The following is a 25006-nucleotide window of genomic DNA, read 5'->3' as shown; positions in this document are numbered from 1 at the left end:
AATAAACATGTTACCACAGTTGACAGTCAAATCAACAATCCTCTCCTGCAATTTTATTTTTTAATTTTTTCTCCTGCAATTTTAAAAGAAACTGTATTGTGACGTGTCTTTTCAGCGAACACAAGCATTGCCTCCTGTCTTTTCTATCAAGTCCGTGAAGAGCAAGTGAGGTCATTTCACCTTGACATCCACTGATGATTTAGTGATGACTTGTGTTATACACGTGTGAGAGTGTCCTAGGCTAATAGTCTTAAAATTGCACTATACATCTTCTGTGAAGGACATGCCTTTTTGAGACTATCTTGTATAAAATTATTGAGATGGATTTCTGCTAATAAATTTATGATGGGTGGAATTCATGGATAGCCCATGTGAGAAATTCCAGCACATGGTCTCACTGAGGATGAGGGTGATAAAGCATGAGGTTTAAAATAATGATTCCATTTGATGGTATATAAAAATGCATTTATTTTGTAATTTGTTCCTTTTATAGGGACAGCTTTTTTTCTTTTTAAAGCTGGCAAGAGCTGTAAATATTTTGATATAAAATAGGCCCTCAGTAGTCATGAAAGATGTCTTGGAACCTTCATGACAAACACTAATCTTGCATTTTATTTCCCTTAGACAGCCTAATAAAAAAAGCTGGTTTTATAAATCATTTTTTCTTGTTCCTGTGTAGAATGCATGTAGAGGTCATGTTACAGGTTGGAGCCACTAGCAAAGCCAACATTTTATCCTTTCTTTCTCTTACATTTTTTCTGTCTACACCATTGCTTTCCATGGCCCACTTGGGCCTCCACTGAAACTAGCAGTTACCTTTGTTTTTTGAGCTGGGGTGTGGAGGAGAGGGAAGAACCACTTTTCATGAAGAAATACTCTCTCTCTCCTGAGATGTACTGAGTGTATACAGAGAGAGCCACCAAGCTCATGTTGCTCTGCAGACATTAGGCTATTGGCTGCACGTAGCGCTTAGCCAACTTACTCTTTCTCAGATGACAGCTTCAATAAATGACAGATGATTCTGTTTTGGAACTTTTCACTCACTTACAAATAGTCAGAATTGTGTTTGCTGTACTCATGCATTCCATGAGCTACATTGCTGGGATCCAACACTCAAATGCTTACAGGGGCAGTGGAGGTCATGTCCATTGCAGAGTGGATCTGATCTGCCTTTTGTCTTTTATATTTGATAGAAACAATAAGAAATATTTTACTTTCTTCTTAATTCTTCTACAAGGCAGTGATCATCTAGATGCATGGCAACTGGAATTTGTCTCAAGTTTGGGCACCACTAAGGAAAGACACTGAGGAAGGTTGGATCTGGAGCAGTGTGAACTGAGCTTGTGTTTGACAAATGGACAAGGAGGAGTGGAGTTGGGGGGACATTCTGGGTAGAGGGTACAGTGTATGCAGGGACACAGAGGACAGCTGAGCCTGGCATGTTTGTTGGGACTCGAGCGCCGGGCTGGTGTGGGGCAGAGGGTGAAGGCAGGCGGAACTGCAGTTGGGTGGCATGAGACCGTGGAGAGCCTCACACCGCACTAGAAGCTGTCCCCTTTTCCGGTAGGCCAGAGAGAGCCACGGAGAATTCCAGGCATGTGAAACGGACGTTTCAGAAGAGTGGCTCCAGGTTGTGTCATGGAGGCTTGGGATCCAGAGACCAGTGAGCAACCTGGCAGTAGTGCAGCCGAGGGACGAAGCCCCAGCCAGGCCCCAGCCAGGCCCAGTCCTGCTTTTCCTGGTAATGTTGAGGCAGTGACACGTGCAGAAGTAGTGACTGCTTCTCATGCTCAGTCCGTCCTGCCCTTTTCCTAAAGCTTCTGATTAAACTGAAGTGATGAGAAAGTGTTCAGGATGTTTAAAGCTCTCAAACACAGATCTGTTGGTGCCTTACCCTTTAGTTGCTAAAAGTTTGAGGGGTCCCTGAGTGTGGGCGGTGTCATAAACCAGGAAGCAGGTGAAGTGGCAGTGACAGAGCGGCCGCTTGAGCTGAAGATGTTGGTCAGAGGGCGCAGGCTTTCAACTGTAAGTTCTGGGATCTGTAGTTAATGACACTGCATTATAGACTGGAGATTTGCTGTGAGTGTGGATCTTAAGCATTTTTACCACACACGAAAAAGAAGACACCTGTGAGGTGATGGACATGCTATTAACTTGATTGTGGCGATCATCCCACGATGCACCTATGCCTATAGCAAATGATCATGTTGTGTACTTCAAATATATACAATTTTATTTGTCAGTTATACCTCTGAAAAGCTGGGAAGAAATAGGGAGTAGGTTGCACCTATGAAGAGAAGGGATAAGAATACTTAGAGTAAGATTGATATTGAAGCAAGAATTTACAATAATTTGGACAATAATAGCTTTATGTTTCATATTAATAATACCTTAATGTTGGATTATCTACTTATTAATTTTTTAGACAAGAAATGAATCCCTCAATTTTAACACTATGGGAGAACGGGATTTTAGACGTTGTGATAAAATGAGGAGACAGAAGCATTGTCCCCCTTCGTATTATTTTGGCAGTTATGTTCCATTATTGGTACATTTCACTAACCAGTTTTTTGTGCTTTGCCCACATGTTGCTGTTAAACTGTGTCTCCCCCAAACTGTATTTGTTCATTTTCTGTGCATTATTGTCATCACCATCACCGTTTTATTTGGGACCCAGAAATTATCAATGCTAAATTTATCTTATTGGATTAGTTTATTAGACTAATTTATCAGAATCCTCATTATGCATCCAATATATTTACTATTTTTGCCTAATTTTTTTTTGGAGGAGGATCCATAAATCTGACGAATGTGATTCCTGCTTCTTCCTCCAGTTCATTAATGAAAATGTTTAGAAAAACAGAACTCTGTCACATCTGTCCATAATCTTCATCCAGGTTGATGTCATCCGTTAGTTGGCACCCTCTGAGTAGGGTTGACCACGTGGCGAAAGAGCCCCCTTCACCCTTTTTCACACAACTCATGAACATCTTTGAGGTGTTAGGAAAGGTCTTGTTCAAATCCAGACACTTCCTGTCTGTTTCTGCCCCTGGCTTTCCCAGTTCAGTGACCTCGTCAAGCAAGAGGTGAGGTGGGGCTGTGATACATCGGATTAGGGCCCCTTTTCTGATGCATTCTGTAGTCTTGTCCAGGATCAATGTCAAGCTCACATGTCTCTGGTCTGTAGAACTTGCTGTCTTGATAGAATGCCCCTTTCCGAGATAGTTTTGACAAATGCCAATTATTTCATATTCTGAGGTATTTCTCATTCTCTTTTCCACCTTATGTAGAAGACTCAAGTACACGTTAGGTAAATGCTGTGCTTCCACATACTTGGAAGTTGTAACCCTGGTCAGAAGCTAGAGATTTTATTTCAGTTCTTTTGTTTGTCTTTTTGAGAAGCATTTGTATTCTAAAATAATGCTCGGGATTTTGAGATCTAGGATTAAATAATATGATAAAGAAAAAAGAAAACCATCTGAATTCTTTCGGAGAGGAGAGCTTTCAGAGTTCAACCCCAAAGAATGTTAAGAAAATATTCAGGCACATTTTGGTCAATATCTGTGCCCTGAAATATAAGTCCTCAAACGGTTTATATTTTAAGATTATTTCAAAAACAAGGCAAGAATTTTTTCATTCTGATACATTTTGAAACAGGTTGTTAACTGGCGCCCTAAGAACTGTATTTGGCTTGAAAATGTATTTTGTTTGGCCTACAAAGTGTTTTTTAAAAGATGGGAATTAGTTGCTAGCATTTAAAAATAAGGAGATTTCACATTAAAGAAAAAAAAGGCCCTGCACTTCTGGCCTTTTGAAAACCTTGAAGGTCTGTGACTACACAGGACGCATGTACGTTACCTGCATGGAGGTAAAGAGGTAAGGAGCTAGCTGGGGCTGCCCCCCGGGGTCCTCCCCTCCTTACTGCGTTTCCTGGGGCCAGCATCACTCACTTCCTCTGCCTGGCCCTCAGTGTGTCTGAGCTTGCATCTGCCGAGTCAAGAGCTAACCAGTGGTGGGGGAGGGTATAGCTCAGTGGTAGAGCACGCGCTTCCCATGCACGAGGTCCTGGGTTCAATCCCCAGAACTTCCACTTGAAAATAAATAAGTAAGTAGATAAATAAATAAGTGAACCTAATTACCCCACCCCAATTTTTTTTTTTTTTAAAAAGAGCTAACCAATTGAAAGTGTGCGTAGAGTTGGGAGGACTGTAAGGCGGTAGCAGTTTGCTGTCTTGCTCCCTGACGCAGACTGCCTGGCCTTTGTCTGATGTGACGCTTGGAAGAGCTTGGCAGGGCGGGCGGTATTTCCTCCAGGAACGGCGCTCCACTGGGCTGGCCGGGGAGAGCAGCGTTCCTGTGCACATTCTAGGCCCCCTGCTTCACGGAGGTGGCCAGTTAAGTGTCCTAAGAAGAAAACAACTTATGACATTTAAAGTGGGGAAAGTAAGCCCTGGGTCGAACCTGTGTGATTTTAGAGAGGTTAGGGGATTTGTCCGAGGTCACACCCCTGCCACCTAGTCAGTGGTGCAGTGGGGACTGGAGTCCCCCACTCCTGACTCCAGTTCCATGAGTTTTCACTGCACATTTTTCAGTTTAGTGTAAGGGTCTCGAGATGAGATTTGTAGTCAGATCTGTATTTAAATCCAAGTTCTGACCCTGACTAGCTGTGTAACCTTAAGCAAGTGTCAAAAACTTCTCAGTGCCACATTTTCCTTGTTATAAAAAGGGGGAGAATAATGATAGGGTTGACTTCATAGGGTTGTTATGGGGATTAAATCCAATCCGATTAAATCCAATATTGCATTTAAAGAACGGAAAACGATGCCTTGCCTGTAGTAAACAATGCGTAAATAATGCATGATATCTGAAAAGTAATATTTATGAATTCTGTGTTATGGGAGGCTTAGCTAAAACCAGCATTTCAACTACTCAAAATTGTTACATTATTATTCTTTTTTCCCTCTTAAATTTAGAAAGGGCTTTAAGGATAGTTTTACTCCATGTATTAAAAATAAAAGCTTCCAGGATTTGAACCAATATTGTCTTTTTATTCATAAGTTTTCCAATAGTGAAGAGGTGCATTCAAAAGCATACCATTCAACTTTCTCTTCAGAATATAAAATAAATAATTGGGTGTCACCAAACTATTTTAAGTCCTTACCAAAGATGCCCTTTTGGGTGGGTTTGTTCAAGTCACTAAAAATAGATCTTGAACATGCAGTGCATATAAAGCCCTCTTAGATGCAAGAGTGTTGTAAAGACAAATTTCTGCTTTTAGGGAGCTTCTAATTAATGGGAAAAGAGAGTGGGAGGAAGGGAAGGGATAGTCTTCATAATACTTGGTGTGATATAAATGCCCAAAGTGGGACCTCAACACAGTGCAGAGGGAACATTAAGAGAACGCCAGTATCTGAATGTGATGGGCTGCGAGAGAGCCAAGAGGCAGAGATGCCCCAGCACAGGAGTAGGCAGAGAGGAGAGGCAGATTGTAGAATCGAGTTTGAATTTGAGTTTGGACCTATAGTCTGAGCAGTTGGTGTGACAGCCTCCAGATGTTTGGCCCAGAGTTTGAATGAATGATAAGAATCAGATGGAGATGATGTTCAGAGCCAAACAAGTCATCGTGGAAGATGGATTGTAGGAGTCCCTGCTGGAGGCTGTGGGATGAATGAGTGATTTAAGTGACCTATGCCAGAGATGCTGGTGGGCCTTCCAGAGCAGTGGGAATGGAAGTGGGGTCGATGCTAGGGGAAGAGTCAAGGTATGTTTTGGAGGTAGAACTGATGAGTAGGTGGAAGGGGGCAGAAAGACAGGAGTTCCGTGTGACCCAGGAGAGACTGGTGCCAGGAGTGGGGACTGGGGCCCAAGGCACAGGATTGGAAGGGAAAGGGAGTTTAATTTTGCACATGTGGAGTTTTTGAGGGATCTGTGGAATATCTAAGTGGGATATGTAGCATCAAAATATTTTGTCATTCCTGAAGGAACTCATTTGAGTGGAACTGTGCAGATAAGCGAGAAATTGCTCAGGAGATGGTTAGTCTGTGGCTGGGAAGAGGCCAGTTCTGGATGTACAGATTAGGAAGGCATTAGTTTTGAGTGATGGTTAAAGCCACAAGAATAGATGATGCTGTTCAGGGAGGGAGTGTGGGGTGAAGGAGCAGTGGATTGGAGGAGGTCCACCAAGGAGGTTGAGAAGGAATGAGATCCCGAGGTATCTCAAGTCAGTGGAGGAAGGAATGGATTATTTAATTAACAGGATTTGGACGAGTGGTAACCTTTGGTTGGGGAAGGGGAAAGCTGGGTCCCTGACTCATACTGTTCACCAAAATTAACTTCATATGGATTAAAGCTTAAAATGTTAAAAGCCTTAACTGTCCTTGAAAACAATATACATGACAGTTTTATAATCTTGGCATGAGAAAGAAGTTTACAGTCAAAAACTATAAAGGACAAAATTGAGACATCCAACTTAATAGAAGTCAAACAAAAACCTCAATGGAAGGTCAGAAAGCAAACTGGGGAATATATTTGCAATGTATGTAACAGAGTTAATTGGCATACTATATTTCTTTCTAATTGAGTGGTAAGGAGCAGATTAATGCCTAATTAGAAAACCAGGCAAAAGATAGAATAAGCAGTTTATAAATAAAGCTACCAATAAACATATGAAATGTTATTTTGATTACATGAGCATGGAAATGAGATTTATGACTAACAACTGGAAGAGATTAAAATTTAAAAAAGAAGAAAAGGTAAGCCTTGATGGTAGTGAGTGTGGGGAAGCGTGGCCTGGAGGATGGAGGTGTTCTGGTTCTTTTTGAAGGTGAGTTTTTATCATGCTTTCTTGCATGTTAAGGATCTCTTGGCATGGTTTTGTAGAAGAAGGAATGTTCTTCATGTTGTTTGTTTACTACAGTAGTTGAGTGTCTCACCTTTGTGATAGAAGGAAAAAACAGGTTCATTTGTCTAATGGACATTCATTACCATTTATTGAAGGCTGCTGCAGTCACCCCTCTGCCCAGCCGAGATGAGAGATGAGTGGACAGGTGTCCCTCTTTGTGGTGGAGCCTCCAGGGGCTCCTGAGGGATGGGAAGAGTTAGAGTGTGGAGAACATCACAAGGGCTATTCCACAGAGCGACAGTTTGAGGGGCAGCCCGAGGCCCCCAGGAGTGCGGAGGATGGGGAGCTGCAGGGGTCTAGCTCCGCTGTGGGGTGGGGTGGAGGCGGACTGGAGGGGCTCAGTGTACCAGGCTGAATAGTGACTCGATGTCAGAGCAGCAGGAGCTTTTGAGAGATTTTAAGCACCAGAGTGATGTACTCAAATGTACTCTTTTGGACGTGCTGAGGTGCAAACAGGCTCTCGAATTAACAGGGAGATACTGGAATGAAGATGACCAAAACCAACTGTGAGGAATGTAAGGATCCTGAGAAAAATCTAGATGAAAGTGTATAAAAAATTCCTAGGAAATGCAGAAAAATAAAAGCTAGTTTCTTACAGCAAAAGTTAAATTTCAGTATCATTCTCCTGCATGCAGAATGCAGACTAAAGTGTGACTGTGGAATCCCCAAGCAGCTGAGCTGACCTCTAATTTAATTCTCAGACTTTCTGATTTAAACTGTCCTTAGTGTTTTATTGTTTTAACAGTGCTCCCAGGTCTTAGGAAATACCTAACAATTCTTTTTATGCAGAAGTTAGGTCCAAACAATTCAATAAATATTTATCACCTGACAATTTAGTAGCAGTTTGAGAAAATAATGCATATCAACTGAAAGGAAATAATGTTTAAAATTTTATTCTTTAAAAGCCACACACATGAACCTACTGCGTGCTGCATAGCTTCTTAGACCTTGGAAGCAGATTGGGCACTGCCACCCCATTTCCATTTCTACAGTGATTTGGGTGGTACCTGTGTTTTATCACAGCATCTAACAACCCTTCCCTCCCACTTCACGAAGATATGACGTCCTTGAGAAGAACGCAACATGACCTACTGTTGAAACCGAACTGCCTTGAGATAAAGGTTGTGACAAAGATGTCAGTTTGTTTCCTCTGAACATTTAAAGTTCACTGTGGTACCCTAGTTCGTTTGCTTCTGTGCCTTGGGGCGTGCCGGCACAGGGTTTGGGAACCACAGCTCTGGTTCCCCGTGTTGGCCATCCTCGGGCTAGTGTGAAGCCTGGCAGTCAAAGCATAGTGCGCAGACATGCACGTACTCACTTAGGTGCTGGTTCTCACCCACCCATCAGCCAGCTTCAAGTTTTGTGTGTGCTCAGTGCAGGTTCTGTGCTTGGACACTGGGGGTCTTACAGTGAACGGAGAGACAGCATTTCCTCTCAGGGAGCTTGTAGTCTGCTGGAGGAATTACAGGCTGGGAGAAGGGTCAGCAGACTTTGTGTAAGGGGCCAGGTCGTCCAGTATTTTAGGTGCTGCAGGCATGCAGTCTCTGTGGAAATCGTTCAGTGCTAACACCATAATGTGACGGCAGCCCTGGGCAGTGTGTAAACAAGTGGGCGTGGTTGTGTGCAAGTGAAACTTTATTTACAAAAGCAGTGGTGGGTCCAGTCTGGCCCTCAGGTCAGGGTTTGTGCAACCCCTGTGATAGAAGGTGTCGTGCAAGCAGAAGGAGCCGCACACCTTCGGGGAGTCCTGCCTCCTACCCAAACCTCCCAGGTGAGCTGAGGAGAGGCTGGCAGGAAGGAGGGAGCCAGGCGGGAGGGGTGCTGGGTGCAGAGTCCTGACAGGGTCCGGTTGCTGGGGGAATCCTATAGATCTTAGTGTGATTGTGAGTGAGACCAGGGGGGAGGCACAGAGCTGCTCTCCTGAGTTAAAACTTCAGTTTCATGGGTCATTTTTGGTTTTCTACCTCTTCTTTTTCCCTGAATCCTATCTTCTAGTAACCTTCAGAGAACGGCAGCCAGGAAGGAATATCTTTTGAGAGCTGGTGTTTCTGTATATAATGTATGTCATTCTCTCAATCAGTAGTTTGAGTATAGAATTCCAGTGTGAAAATAATTCTCACTCAGCTTTTGAAAGATGCTCTCTTTAGCTGTTAGTGCTAAGAAGTCTGCATCCCCTTCTCCCCTGGCCCAGCCTCCCCAGCCTGCCCCAGGACCCCCAGAATGTTCACTGATCGCACACCCAGTGTCTCCTGCATGTGCACCCACGGCCACCGGCGATGGCCCTGTCACCTTCCCCGGGTGACGCCGGATGGCTGCTGGGCTCAGGGAGCTGTTCCCACACTGCTCTCCTTCCTGAGCGCCGTGTGGACCCCTGCTCCCTGGAAGTGTTTCTCCTCATCTTCTGTTCTCAGTGCTCCTCTGTGGAAGAAGTCTTTTTAAATTCCTCATGCTGGCTACTTGGGGAGCTCTTTGAGGACTAGATTTTTATAGTTGAAAGTGGATTTTGTGTATGTCTTTCTGTTATTGCAAGTGTCTCTTAATTAAGCTCCTTAAAACACCACTTCCTTCAAGCTCCCGCTCCCTTAAAGCCTTTCCATCTCCCCGCACAGCCTCGTCTCAGTCTGCCTTCCCACACCGAGCTTCCCCATCCAGCCAGGCTGGGGTTTTCACTGGTGCTCTCCTGTCCTTACATCCCCGCACTGCGCTTTGCTGGTACCACAGAGTCTACCCAGCCGCCAGGATTCCGGTACGAGAGGCCCCCTGCAGAGGCAGTGCTGCAGGAAGTTAGGACCTTGGAGGGGGTTGGGGGGGGGGAGTAGAATTAGGAAAGTGGTTGCTGCTCACGGTTTTCAGGTGATTTGTTATGTTCCCTGACAGAAAGCAGTGAAGAAAAGGAGACTAAGAAGAGCAGGAATCGGCAGTACAGACGCTGCTTTCCATTCGGTCTCCCTGGCTCAGGCGCCATCCTGGCATGTCCTGTAGACTCTGCGACCTGCTTCTGCATTTATTTTGCTGTCTTGTATGTAGTTAAGCAGCTTTTCTCCCTCCAGTGTTTCATTCCTTTGTGAGTTAATGACAAGGGAGTTATCTCACTGTGGTGACAAAGATAGAGGCTCGAGATAAAGAGGCTTTGGGTCCTCTTTTTCACTCACCATCTCCTGACTGAGCAGGTGTTTCCGCAGCTCCGTCCCAGGCTGGGGTGGATTCCTGCCGGCAGAATGCTCTCTGTCACGTTCCCTGTTCCCTCTGTGCCCACCTGCCTCCCTACCCACACCGCAAAGGGAAAAAATGAATACAACACCCTAAACAAGATATGTCAGGAATACAGTTTCTGGTGCCTCTCTGCCTTTAGCTTTACTTTTCTCCCCTCTTTTTTCTAATTGTCCTCAGCAGAAAGGTCCAAAACTCTCAGAGACTGGAGCCAGAACTCTCAGAGCCCAGGGGAAGGCAGACGGTGCTGGTGCCCGTGTGGATGCCCTGCTGTCACAGGAGGGGCCAGCGCTCTGCGGTTTGGGGCGGAGCTCTGCACATGGGCCCAGCTCAGGCTGCTCGGCTGCCTGCCTGAGACAGAGGTCAGGATACCTGCAGAGAAACACAGACAACCAAACAAAAAACAGATTTTTTTTTTCCTATTCAGCAATTTTGTAAATTGATTCCGCACGATTGATTTTCCTAAACAGAAGGGCTCATTGACATTTTTGAATCCTTCAATTACATTGCACAGGATACAAACTGGTAGTCCTTGTGCAGAATGCAGTCAGAAGGCGTGTTTTGCTTGGCCTTTAGAATGTTGGAAAAATATGAATCAGTTGCGTATGTTTACAAATTTGAGTATTTCATGTAAAATCCCAGATTGCTACCTTGTCTTGAAAAAGCAGAAAATCTGGCAAAACAAGCCCATTGCTGGCTGCCCTCAGAGCAAGTGGCTCTCCCTGCCATGGACACAGCTCCGGTTAGCACCTGCCTGTGTCGTTTCTTACCTGTTTTGCCCTTCTAGGCATTTACATTTGCATTCTTCTGTGTGTCTAGGGACAGCTATTGTAATTTTGAAAATTAGCTCCTGAAATTCTATAAAAAATATGCTTTCCTCTAAGGAATAAGGAATTGGTGGGAAAAAAAAGTAAGTTCTGACAACGTTTCTATCAGAAGGGAGCAGAGACAAGTTTCATATGTCCTTGTTTTCCTGAAGTACACTGCAAGGCTCTGTTCATGTATTATTCTGGCCTTAAATAAGTCCATTTGAAAGTTTTGCTTGGTAGAGAAGCCAGGTCTATTACAAGCATAATATTATATGGTCTAAATGGCTTGCTCAAAATTTCGTACGTAAATGTTATAACAAGAAAGTCCTCTTTATCACCCTGCCTATTTTCAGCTAAGCTGGCAGCGGTGACAGTGCTGTTGATTCTTCTGTTCCCGGGCACCTCCACCCTGACCCTCACAGACCTTCCCGGTGGTGTCCCTGATTGGTGGCTGTTAATGGCACTGCTGACCTTGTGCCAGTGAGCTGCCGACTGCTGGCTTGTGCCTGCCAACAGGAATGGAATATTACAGCGTAACCTGGGGATGGCTCTCCTGTGGACCCTGAGAAGGGCTTGCCTCCGCCCTGCCGTGGTTGAGGCTGAAGCCCGGAGGAGTTAAGTGATTTGCGCTCAGTCATGCTGCTAATTAGTAATGGAGCCAGGATGAGAGTCTTAAGTCCACAGAACCCGGTGCAGAGCTCGTCCTTGGCCGCCTCCATCCCCCACCTGCCACTTGGTGGGACACACCCCTCTTTTCTAGAAGAACTGTACACTTGGAGTGAGGGACTGTCTCATTTCAAGATAATGTTTAGCCAGTCAGTGAATATGGTTTGTGATGATTTAGTCATGGGTTGGTCAAGTTTGGTCTCCTTTATTCAGTTATTCCTGTACATGCCATGTAATTCTGTAACTTTAGCGATTAGACATTCCATGAATACATTTTCATTTTAATAAGTAAGCTTGGCGACACTGTGTTTGACCAGGAAGTTATTCATCCACAAAATACTTGACCACTTTTGAAATGTGTACTTGTGCCTCGTGTATGTTTTGGTTAGAATTATTTACACCATTTGGGATTCATTTCCTGAGTTTTTGAAAGTACTGAACAGTAGCCAAGTAGCCATCCTTGCCACTTGCTGTCGCAGAAGAATGTTTCTTGAGTTCTCTTATTAGCCTCCAGTTATTTAGATGTTGGATCACCTTTCCTCCGTCAAGTCCCTGTTTCTCATATCTCTTCTCACATTTTACGTTTTTGTCTTTTGGTTATCCTGAAAGATGGCTCAATGTTTTATCTGTCATCTAAAATATTTTAATATCCACCAATGTATTTATCATGTAAGAGCTATCTTTATTTCTGGTTATTCATTTTTTATTGCATCCCCTTGTTTTTATGGCTGTGCCATGTCTGCTTGGAGAATACTGTTTAGAGGTGGTTTTCTGTTTGTTTGTTTGTTTGTTTATTTGTTTGATTTTCCTCTTTCTCACATTATTCCTATTTCCTCTGGGATTAATTTTTCTTTCCTTTTGGCAACCTTGTTTATCCTGAATTTATCTTTAATGATTTAGGCTTTGCTTGCATGTTTTATGATCCTTTGTTGTCCATTCCAATATACAAATGAGGCACTATTAAGTCTGACAAGGAGTTTTCAGTACCTTTGGAGGCCTTGTTGGCTGGCAGACTTCTCCACGTAGCAGCTAGAGAAATCCTTCCAAAGTGCAGATTGGATCATGGATCTCCCCTGATTAAAATGCTCCAGTGGCTTCTCGTCTCTACCCCATTAAACTCTGTATCCTTTTGATGGCCATAAGGCCCTCTGTGCCCTGACCATCCCACCGCCTCTCAGCCTCTCTTCTTGACCTTTGAACCTGGGAGGCCCATCCTTACCTTCAGGTCTGTGTGTCTGTTCTTGCTGCTCTCTCCCCTGGTACTGTCATGGCAGTCTTCTCATCAGTCAGATCCCAGCTCGAATAACAGAACTTCACTCACACACTCTCACACATGTACTGACTCTGGTTTTTAAAGTGCATGCCAGGATCTTAAATTTATTACTTGTTTATGTATGTTTCTCTCCAAACTCGAACCTAAGCACCTGGAGGGCAGGGACTTTGTCTAATTCAGTTTTGCACCTCTGGTGCCTGGAGGAGGGCCTGGCACTTGGTCGGCTGTCTCTCAGCATTTGCTGACGGGGATCTTGCGGAGCTCTTGGGCTGAACACCACATCCCTCCATTGCTTCCCCTCCCTACTGCCCACCAGAGCCAGTCCCTGCTCGTCTGTATGCTTTCTGTTTTCCATAGCAATGTGTTGAAATCTCTAGTCTGTCAGTGATCCCTTCCCACTGTAGTTGTTGCAGTGTTTATTACGCTTTAGACATTTGTGTGTCATTGTCAATACTTTTGTCACGTCTGCAGTCCCCCATATGTTATTAATTACCCTGATTTTTTTCTTTAACCTTTTAAAATATAAGTGAAGTAGAAACTTTATATCACAGTGTACATGAAAAAGAAAACCAACATTTCTTGTCATAAATAAATAACTATAAAAGTTAATATGTACCAATTAAAATTAAAAACTTCATTTCATGTATCACTTAAAATTGTCAGAACCTTGGTTTTATGCACTGCTTTTCTATACTCTGGCAGTACTGGAGTGTTGATAAGTATGTACTCGGTTATAATCTTGAACCTGAAGCCCATCATTTGAAAACTGACCCTCTGATAGCGCCCAGAGCAAGAACTGTGTTTGACTGTCACGTCTCCTAAAGCCAGAGCAGCTGAGTCTAGTGTCTCCATGGTTTTAATGTGCAGTGTGTTTCAGTATTTGTCAGTATCCATTTTCAGTGTTGATGTGCACAGGGTAAGGTATGTCTGTGGACCAGTTTGAGCACCATTTGAAATTCTTCTCCTCATCCAGGACTGACTGCATTGCACGGATGATGGACATTTTTTTATGTTTGAAACAACCATCCCGGATGGTGGACAGTAAAAGAATGAGGATGACTTCAAATTTCCAGTGGATCTTGTTAACATTTCTTCTTCTATATTTAATGAATCAAGTAAGCAGCCAGAAAAAAAGTAAGTGCATCAGAGTCAGAGAAAATGAACCTATTGCAATGTCATTACTGTTTTGATTAAGAAGCAATCTTTTGTTTTTATCGAACCCTTCAGGTTATTTGTGGTTAAAGTCCATTTCTTTGTCATTTTTAAAATGTACTTCTGGTTTCTTTTAAAAAGCTCCGTGAAGATAGATCTAAATGTTCTTTCCCCATTAAAAAATTAAGGTACAACTTACATACAATAAAATTCACCCTTTTAAGGTAAAGATCTGTGAGTTTTGACAAATGCATATAGTCATGTAACCACCAGCACAATCAAGACACAGAACAGTTCCAATATGTCCATGTATAACTGGAAAATTTTGCTTTACACTGGAATTTGACACAACATTGTAAAATGATTATAATATAAATCAATAAAAAATGTTTAAAAAAATCTCAAAAAAAAGACACAGAACAGTTTCATCATTCCAGAAAATTCCCTGTGCTCCTCTGTCGTCAGCCCCTCCCACTACCACCTCCAGCCAACACTGATCTACTTTCTGTCTATAGTTTTGCCTTTGAGAATGTCACATAAATGAAATCTAAATACCTTTTTAAGATAACATGTGATTTCTCTTCATTTTATTGAAATACATTAAGGATGTTTGTGTAGATGTTACCTAGCTTACTGCCCCTGAGTTTAGTTTTTATATAATTTCCATAATTAAACAGGTCTTCTCTTTTCTCCCAGAATCACTATTAAATAACTTTACTGTGATTACTGATGATTTCTGATGTGTTCCTAATGTTTTTGTTTTCTGTCTTATATAAGTACCTTTATAATTTATTGCTGTAGTGAATATCATACCAACCATATGTAAAAATTGAAGAAAAATTCCTTTTTTATAAACATGTATGTAGAGAATCTGAGCTACAATAGCCTTTTCACATTATAATTGCTTTTTTCCCCTCCCTCCCTCCTTCCGTCCTTCCTTTTTTCCTTTTGTCGTCCCTCCCTCCCTCTCATGCTCTCTTTTCTTTCTCTCTGTTGTCCTTTTAGAATGACATTTTTTCACTGTATAGTGCTTATGTGTTCCATGATCTAATACTATTTTATAGATGTGAGAAAGAGCTGTTAGGATTGTAACCTTATGAATTATTCATTACTTTCCTATTGTTTAAGCCTACACACAATATGTATATTTTTCAGATACTCGTGTGAGTTTATTACTGTTTATGTGATATACTTCATAAGAATCTAAGGATTGGCTCTGGGATTTCTGTACAGGTGGCAGCCTGGTAACAAGCCATGAAGTTGTGGCTGGGAGTGCCCAGAAGCTGTGTTTGTGGCTTGGGAGACACAGAGACACAGAGTTCCTAAGAATCTTAGAGTTCTGTTTTTTCTCCCCCACCAAATGGGACCATTGGCGATTAAAGTTCTCCCAGGCCCCCTCCTGGTCCCTTCACTGACTCTGTACAGCCACTCCCTGTATTTATCCTAGTTGCCTGGAGGTGGAACTTTTGAGAAAGGCCTCCCCCCTACGTGGTCTAGCGCTTGGCCCACTTTCATCAGTTTACTCATTAGCTTTTTTAAAACCAAAGCTACAAAAAGAAACATAAAACCAGCCACCTCCTGTGACTGCAGGTTCAGCTCCGCATAACGAGCACAGGCCCTCAGAGACTTACGCTTAAGGCTGAGGACGGTCTGACTTGTTGACTTTTACAGTGGAGTTAAATTAATAAGCGTATTGTGTGTGTGTGTGTGTGTTTGTGTGTTCTGTTTCTCCTTCTCTAGGGACTCCTCATGATTTGAAGTGTGTTACTAACAATTTACAAGTGTGGGACTGTTCTTGGAGAGCCCCCTCTGGAGCAGGCCGTGGTGCTGCTTATGAAGTTTGCATTGAAAACGGGTAATGGAAAAACTCTGATTAATTCATAGTTAGAACCTGAAGTTCTTTGTCCTTTGATTTTAGGATATAAAGATTTTATTCTGGAAATTTTTAAAAGAAATTTTAAATCTTAGTTCTCTAATTTCCTAAAAATCTGAATCTTACATCAACCAGGATGGAAACAAACCCTTCTCCTGCCTACAACTTTGATTCTCTTACTATGTGAATATTGAGTATGGAACACAGGGGCTGTGGATTCTGATCCTCTGGGGGGAGTATTACTGGTCTGTCCTGAGCCAGTGTTTGTCTACATCAATAAAGTTTAAGTTTTGACTCTGCCTAACAGAAAATGTCAGTAATAGTGGCTTAACAGACAGACATACACTGTCACATTAAAGGTCCGGAGTAGGCAGTTCAAGGCAGACGTGGCTGCACATGGCAGTGAAAGGCCCAGGCTCCTCTTTATTGTGCTGCTCGGCTGTCCTCACTGTGTGATCTCGTGGTTCCAGATGACGCTTCAGGAGCTGCTGTAATGTCTGCATTCCAGAAAGCAGGAAGGAAAAGAAGGGTGATCTTCTTTAAGGAGACTTCCAGGAAGTCCCATGCAACACCTCTGCTTATACATCTCACTGGCAGAACTTAGTCAGATGGCTAAACCTGTTTGCCTAAGAGGCTGGGCGATGGGTTCTCATAGCTGATGGCAGTGTGTCTGGGTAAACCTTGGGCTAGTGTTCCCAAGGAGAGGGGGGGCATGGACATTATGAGACACTCAGTAGGTCCTGTCACACCACCTTACCGTCTCAGGTCATCTTGGAGGCAGCTACAAGTGCCAGAGCCTGGAGTGGAAGCCCTTGGGCTGTCTGCAAGCCAGAACATTCTTCTTGCTTCTCCCTAATCCCAGCAGGGCTCTGAGCTTTTAACAACACCAGAGAAGTTCCAGCACAGCAGCTCCGAGTCCCAGTTTGCTGATGAGTGGTTCCTAGAGTAAACTGATACAAATGTGGATTTAAATACACTCAGATTTTTTCCCAGTCAGTGTACTTCTGTTGAGCATTACGCTAAGTGTTGTGGTAATTTATCAGCCAGGATGAGCTTGGTTTTGTTGCAGAAACAACCTTTGAATCTTCCTTATTTTCTGCAGTGAACATAAAGGATTACCTTCTGCTTGTGTTCCGTGTCTGTCTTGAGATCAGCTGGCATCTCTGCCCCTGGCCCCTCCCTCAGGGACCCAGGCCAGAGGCCCTCATCTTCCAGTGCACCAGGACAGGGACCAGAGGGGAGCACAGCCTGCCTGCCAGGCTTTTAGAGCTTCCTTCCTAACATGATAGATGTGACTGTCACTTAGTTTCTCTACACATAACGTCACGTGGCTGTGCATGGCTTCGGAGGAGCAGAGAAGTGCGATCCTCCTGTGAATCCAGAAGGGGAGGACCTGCAGAATCTGGTAAACAGCCACACAGGGAGGACGTCATCCCAGCTCCAGGACGTCGCAGAGCCTAGCAATACTGTAGGAGTTGTCTGTGATGGTCTAAGGGAGCGTTGATTGAGGAGTGTGGGGACTAGAGGGGCTGTCAGAGCTGTGGTTTTGGAAAAGGAACACCCAGTTTTCTCAGCAGAAAAGGAACAGAAAACCATTCCAGCCTGAAAGAATACTGGGACAATGGCACAGATGTATAAAAGAGCATGATTTAGAGAATTCAGGTGGTTTTGTGTTGCTGGCAGGTAAAGAAGCCTCACAGGTGAGGTTGAAAGGAAGCAAGCTGACCCTTCCAGGTCCTCAGTCCTGAGTGAGCACCATGGAGAGGCCTGTGCAGGACTGGGGCAGGGCAGGTGGGAAGCTAGAAATGCACCTGAACAACAGGAAAGCACATGTAAACGTGCCCTGTAAAGATGCCAAGGGCCATGGCACCACAGAGGAAAGAATCGCTTTTGTCTGAGAGGCAGTAGGTGGGAACTAGAAGCATTTTGAAAGCAGAGCTGATGAGTGTTTTGTACGAGTGAACCGTGAACCAGGACAGAGGAGCAGCCAAGCTGAGGGCGTGTCTGAGGACGATGAGTGGCCGGGTTCCTTTCTACCATCAGACTCTGTGAGCACCGTCTCAGGGTGAGAGACCTTGTGATGGTCTGGTCCAGAAGTGCAGGGTATGTAAGGTGAGAGGCGAGGCTGCAGAGGAAAGGTTGGGTGGGAGTTTGAAGGGCAGGCTGAAATCCTGTTTCTTGAGAGAACCATCTCTGCTTACTCACTTGACGTCCTGGTACAGTCTGGTTATTTTTCCTACCACCACGTTGATGGACTTACCGCCAGCCTCTCTTTTTTTCAGTCTTAAAATGCAGTATAACCTGTTATGTTTCTGTATACAAAAGAGCGTATTTTCCAGTGTATTTTGTGTTAATCAAGTTTTTATGAAAATTGCACTCAATTTTATCTGCTAATTAAAATTTGATTTCTTATATTGCAGGTCGCATTCTTGTTATCGATTGGAGAAAAATACTAAAATCCCAGCTCTTTCACCTGGTGATCATGAAGTAACAATAAATTTTGGAAGTTCAATAAGTAAATTCACACTAAATGAAAAAGATGTTTGTAAGTATTTGAAAAAAAATTGATCTGAAAATAACTCAGAACCGTGCCTTTGTTAGTACTGTGGTGCTTTATAATTGACAGAAATGCACCATCTTTTTTGCATCTGCTCTTGCACTAATGGCTCTCATTTATCCAGCAACCATGCTTCAGACGGTGGAGTGTAGCCAGGATCAAGATGGAAGCAGGCTCTCTCTCTGGTCAATCAAGTAGATGTCACAGAGGTGACGGTCCTTCCCACAGTTGGATACTTTCATCCTACCCTTCTACTTTGTTGATTCCTGCACGCCTTTCGGAATTCCTCAGGCGTCCCTAAGAAATAGTCTTTGACCATCTCCCCCCAGGGGGACCCCATTCTTTTCTTAACATTGCTGTAGGCTGTGTTATTTCTTTTTTGTGGCATTTCTTACAATTGCATAAATAATTTATTATGTAATTAAGTGCTTCCTGTATGTTTCCCCCACAAGCAAATGGGTTCCCTGAGGACAGAGACGTTGTCTTCTCCACCTAGTGTCTAGCCCAGTGCCTTACATGTTGACCGATTGCCTAGGACATATGCTACAGGCTGGGTGGAGGCACAAAATAAACCCAGGCTGACGGAGATGGAAATTTTGCTGCACAGTGGGACCTTAAAAACCTCAGTGGTTTTGACTCTGTTAATGGTGGAATAAGCAGGTTGGTTGCCTTCTGACAACTATTATGAGATGGCTTCATAATGATATTACAGTGAGTCTTACAAGGATGACTGACTTTGACGCAAAGGAAAGAAAATATAAATAACTTTGTGATCTGTCCAGTTTTACAGACAGAGTGCGTGTTTGGAGTGGTGTGTGTCTAAGATAGCACAGATTTTGAAAGGATAATAACAAAGCATGCTGTCCAGGAACTTAGAACCTGTCTCATTTTCTGGCTGAGGTATTGTCTGAGGAGAGTGCTACTTAGGGCTGTTTTCAGGCTAGAGAGAGAAGAGCCATGTTTGTTATTTTCTTCCTGTTTCTTCCATGTGAGATTGTTTTGTGCAGATGAGCCATGATCCCAGTACTCACGGAGAAATTCTGTTAATACTTACATGTATGTTCTGTGTCTGTACATATAAATAGTAAAGTTCACATTACTTTATGATAGACTTCACAGAAGATGTAAATTTTCAAGTTGTTATGTAAATAAATCTGTATTATTTTTACAGACTGCATGGTGTTCCATTGAATGGAGGTACCATGATTAAGTCATTGATTATTAATAATGAGGTTTTAATTTCTAGTGTTTCAATATTATAACCAATGCCTTAATGAACATATTTGCATGTATGTGTTTCTGAATTTGTGATGACTTCCTTAGGCTAAATTTCTAGAATTGGTAATGCTGCATGCAGGACATCCCCTTTTTATGACTCTTGATATTTTCATTGCGAATTGTTATCCAAAAATTCTGAATTTCTCTGCATTCCCACAAACACCATCTTAGAGTGTGCATGCCTGTCCACATCCTTGCCAGGACTGGGTTTGTTCATCTCTCTTAATTTTGCCATTTCAATCTGATGGCCTCCAAATTATGCCACTATTGTTTTTATATTTTTGTGATTACTTTTTAAAAACTTACCAGTCATTTTCGTTCTTTTCTGAACTGTTTGTATCCTTTGTAGATTTTCTCTTGTGTTGAAATTTATCTTTTTCCTCATCAGTTTGTAAGAGATCCCTGTATATAGTACGACTATTCATTCTGTCATATTTGCTACAAATATTTTGCCAAGTTTAAAATTTTAGCTTTGTGCTGTTTTTCACACCTCAGGTTTTTATTTTTATATAATGGAAACTTTTGCTATTTTTCTTTATGAGTTTTTGGTTTTATTATCATGCTTGATTTAAATCTTTCATCCATCTGGAATTACTTTATAGTAAGGTTTGAAGAATCTAACTTAGTTTTATTCCAGATTTTTACAGAATTCTCCAGGACTCTGTCGGAGAGCCAGTTTGTGTTGTCTGCTTTTTCAGTAGGGATTGAGAAGGTTCTGTCTGGGAAGCTACTTGGAATGACAGTTTTAGAATTAGAAAGGCAAAGCCAGACAGACTCTAGGTGACTTACTTGATTAATAGATCATTGTTTTTGCATATCATACAAGTTGTTGACAGCATTTTTGATAATAATGGGCCTGATTGTGATTAGAATATTAGATTAACAGTATCTCAATGCTAAGTTATTTCTGCTGCTTCTCTAATAAGATAATACTGATAAGAAAATTGAAAAGCATTGTGAACTGTAATTGAGATTCACAAGGTTGACTTTAGCAAAATGAGAAATCCTGAGATTTGTCTTAATAAAAATGACCATTATTGTTGTTATCTATCATTACTGTAATTATTATCATTGTTTGTCCTTAATTATAAAAACAATAAAGCTTATCTACCCACAGAGAAAAAAAAAGAAAATTGAAAAGCAAATTAGATGAATAGAAGAGAGGGAGGTAGATGCATCGGAAAGCCTTTGAGCACCTACCATGTGCAAGAGAGGCTGTGAAATGACAGTGGAGCTATGCATGAAAAGATTTGGGCTCTTTTGCGACTTTCTGCTAAATGAAAGTGTGAGAAATTAAGTTTTCTCCAGATCTTAAGATGCTTTAAAAAGTATACATATAAAGCAAACAAGATATTTAACACACGTCATTTAATAAGCTTCTAATTGACAAGGGCAAGCACAAAAATCAGTCTTTGTAAGATTTTTAATCTCTGAGTTTCTTAAAACAACCTAAAATTTTGGATTTGTCTGAGACAGAATAAATAACATGGATCCTATAAAAGAGCTGGGAAAGCACCTGTCTCCTGATGTAAGGCACGAAGGGCACGGAGGTTGTGGGTAAAGACGTAGCAGCTTTAAAAGATAAATAAGACTGATGAAATTTTTTTTCTAGCTGAAAAGTTTCTAGAAAGCAAGTTAACATTGTCCTCAAGTGTCTTTTAGCTGGAGAGAAATGCACATAACAGTGGGAGCTTAGGGGAACTTCCCAGGTATACGACGAAGAAGTGTACCATGAAGAAAGTGTGTTTGCGTTTCACCTTTTCATTTGTGATTGTGGTTGTTACTGACTTTAGCTTGAAATATTGGCTATGACTTGGGCTTTGAGAAGTAGCCCACTGCTATTTAGATAAAATGTAAATGGTATGTCCTTTTCCGGGAGGGAAGCAGTTTAATAGGTGAGTGTTTCCTTAGCAAAATACTCTCATGTTTCATAATTTTAAGTTACTACATTGTGACATCTTGAAACATTTGAAGGAACTGTGTTCTTGGCAGCCTCGGCTCTGTGTGGTTGCCCTGCCACCTTGAACTTGCCCCTCCTGGCACTGAATCAGCTCGTTGTTCTTCGTTTGCTTCTCCTTTTTTGAAAGCAGCTTCCCACTTAAAACTTCTCCCATAAAGCATCCTCCACTGTCCTTATTTAGCTGTGTATCTGTTGACCTTGCTGCTTAGTTTAGGCTTTAAATCCACATGTTCCATTTCCTGTGCAGCCCTGAATGTTTTACATAAATCCAGTGTAGAGCACTGTGGTCGGCAAATTTTAGTTAAGTTTACTAAGTACTAATTTTTTAAGTTCCAAGATCGACTGACTGACTGACTGATTGATTGGTTGATTGATATTTTTTCTTCTCTTTTTTTCCTTTTTCAGTTTTAGTAGGTAGAATTATTACAGTTTGACTGCACATATACATTCTATTGCATGTAAATACATATACACAATATACTGCACATTTTTTTTTTTCAGTTTACATGTAAGTACTGATCATTGTTTCTAAGAACAGATTAGAGCTTTAGGTTTTTAAACTTACATAGCTGAAAGTTCCAAGACTAGTTTATATTGGCCTGCTCCACCACTTTTGTTACCTAGCGCATTCGGCCCCTACCTCGGTCAGCTCGCGCAGTTGTGCTGGCCGTGACTTTACCTAGAGGTCCTTGAGCTTCCTGGGGAAACACTGGGGTAGATGTGGGGCCTGAGAGCCTGTGTCTCTGAATTTCTTTTCACTTACCTGCACTTTACTGTCATTTGAGGAGAGAACAGGCAAGAAAGAGCCCTTCACACTAGAAAGCCTGAGTTTCACAGAACAGAACGGGCTCATGCCTTGTGTGTTTTCCACTGAACCCCACATTTTGCAATAATTTACCCATCCTTTATAGGTAGGGAGACTGAAAGATTTTGAAGACTCCCTTGTTCTTTATGCTACTTTTGTTTGTTTGTTTGTTGACCAGTTTGTCCCTGTGAGAGGCCGTGTCCCTGAGCAGGGTTTCCCACTTTTCCTTTTGTCACACGGCTTCTGAGCCGGCTGCCCGGCCAGCCCTTTCTCAGGTGTTGATGGTGCCCTCACCCCTGCCCGGGGTCCTCTCTCAGCCTTCCTCTCTGAGCGCTGTTTTCTTTGGCCTGCACGACGCCCCGTTTCTTTTGATCCCAGGAATCCTGGGTTTTCTCTGGTTCCTAGGAGGTGTGACTGTGTCAGTAGCTCTCAAACAAGCTTCGTCTGTTCTGTCTGTGGCTTATGCTCATTTCTTGAGCTGCGCTCAGCGAGTTCCTCTTGAGGTGGTGTCCGGGCTCTGACTGATCCCCGTTCTCACTCACTGTCTGTGCCCCACCCCACCCCCCGACCCCACACTGGGCAGCTCTTCTTCCCCTGAAACATGGTCGTCCATGGCCAGTTTCCCATATCTTTTCACAATGGTCCCTGATTCCTTTTGCCTTTCTTCCTACTCTCTGGGCTAGAAACTTGAGGAAATCTTAGATGTTTTCATTTATTGTTGTACTCACCCATCATCTCTTTGATCCAGTCATTTCTTTGATTTTGTCCTTTTTTCTCCACGTGGGACATCGTGATCCACATCCTCATTACTCTCACCCGGCTTTCTCCAGCTGTCTCCTGCTGGGTCACCGTTTGTCTTTCTCAATCCCCTGCAGGCCTGTTGCCCACCACTGCAGACTAGGCTTTCTGAAGGACCCCCTAGATCCTGCTAAGTACTACTTTCATCTACATGGTGCCCTTTTGGGTACCTCGGCTTCCTCAAGTCCGTGCTTCAGTCATTACCCCATCTTGCTACTATTTATGAGTTCTTGTACCAGTAATAGCTCATTGCATCCTCCAGTCGGTGACTTCCCCCAGCATGGGGAGCTCTAACACTTGGAGATGAGTGGAAAGAGTGCAGAGAACACAGATGGAAAGCTTTACCAAGGAAAGCTTTCCATAGTTCATGCAAAAGAAACCCTTTCCCTTCTCTCCCACATTGTCTACTTGGAGCTTCAGACCCAGTGACACTCGAGCATTGTGGGAACCCAGTTGCTGTTTGTATCAGAAGACAAATTATGGATTTGAAACAACTGGCTGATAAATAGTTTTCTCAGATGTGGCTGATGAATTACTGGGAGCTGCTTATACAAATAAATACATATTATTTACTCTCTTTTTTCAGTAATAAGTGCGAAGGTTTCCTTTAATTCTTAATTTTTTTTTGATCAAGAAGGAACAGACCTTAAAATTAGTTGATTAATGGAATTACAATATAAAGAATCATTCCTTACTTTACTAAGTTTTGTCTTCTGTTTCCTTTTTTTAAGCCTTCATTCCAGATACTCCAGAGATCTTGAATTTGTCTGCTGATTTCTCAACGTCTACATTACACCTCAAGTGGAATGACAAGGGTTCTGTTTTTCCACGTCACTCAAATGTCATCTGGGAAATTAAAATTCTACGTAAAAAGAATATGGAAATTGTAAAAATAGTAAGTTTGAATAACAATCGATTTTTTTTCCTGTGACATTACAGATACAATAATTTTTAAAGATTTTAAAGTGGCGTGAGTGAACCTTTAGGTTATTAAGGAAGTAGATCACATTCCTTACAAGATTCTTTAGAAACTATATGCTCTGACTAAAACCATCACTTAGTCATTGAAATAACATGAAACTATTATGAGAAGTTTAGGAAATTAAGGGAGAAATAATCCATGATAGGAATAATCCATAATAATCCATGATTCTACCACATGGACATAGTAAACATTATCTTTGTGTGTTCCGTCTAGCCTTTTTATACACATGTTTTTACATAAGTGAAATAAAATATAATTTAGTCTGTTATTGTTATCTTTTTCTTTCATTATAAACATAAAAATGAATGTTTTAACATATTTAGCCATAGTGATTGTTGAGAAATTTTGTGTAACTCTGTAAGTTTGAATTTATCTGAATCTGAAATAATGCTCTTGTATTTAGTAGTACATGCCTTTTCCCCTCTGCTTTTTAAAATCATGTTTATGAGTGCTTTCCTCATGATCTGTCTTTATTTTGTTCTTAATGTAAGGAATAGTGAGAGATTGTGGTGAGAGGTGTTGACAGCTAGTACTGGGAGTCCTCCTTTCTGTCCTTTTACTCTTTTCTTCCTTAGTGAACTTGACATATGCCTAGTGAGAGCCTTAAGAATTAGACAGCCAGCTCATGATTTTACAGTTTACTTGCCTAAGCACATAGGTAAGATATTAAAGATGATAAAAAGGATTATTCTGTATTTCATTGTTACTGCCTTATTTTTCCTTGTTGTCCTAAAATAAC

The 25006-nt window shown here is 42.2% G+C and overlaps 1 protein-coding gene and 1 non-coding gene across 2 annotated transcripts in view; both read left to right on the top strand.

Annotated features, from left to right (window-relative positions):
• Positions 1-25006, top strand: part of LIFR (LIF receptor subunit alpha) — a 70196-nt gene that overhangs the window by 7914 nt on the left and 37276 nt on the right. The window contains exons 2-5 of the mRNA XM_031444205.2: positions 13833-13993; positions 15752-15866; positions 18305-18429; positions 24014-24177. Coding sequence (XP_031300065.2) covers positions 13852-13993; positions 15752-15866; positions 18305-18429; positions 24014-24177 — 546 coding nt within the window. The 5' untranslated portion in view covers positions 13833-13851. The remainder of the gene's footprint in view (positions 1-13832; positions 13994-15751; positions 15867-18304; positions 18430-24013; positions 24178-25006) is intronic.
• On the top strand, positions 4018-4090 carry TRNAG-CCC (transfer RNA glycine (anticodon CCC)). The gene has a single exon. It is a non-coding gene; the product is annotated as a tRNA-Gly (tRNA).

The sequence above is a fragment of the Camelus dromedarius genome, chromosome 3 (assembly GCF_036321535.1).
Source record: "Camelus dromedarius isolate mCamDro1 chromosome 3, mCamDro1.pat, whole genome shotgun sequence".
Lineage (NCBI taxonomy): Eukaryota > Metazoa > Chordata > Mammalia > Artiodactyla > Camelidae > Camelus > Camelus dromedarius.
This window is presented reverse-complemented; position numbering and strand designations above follow the sequence as displayed.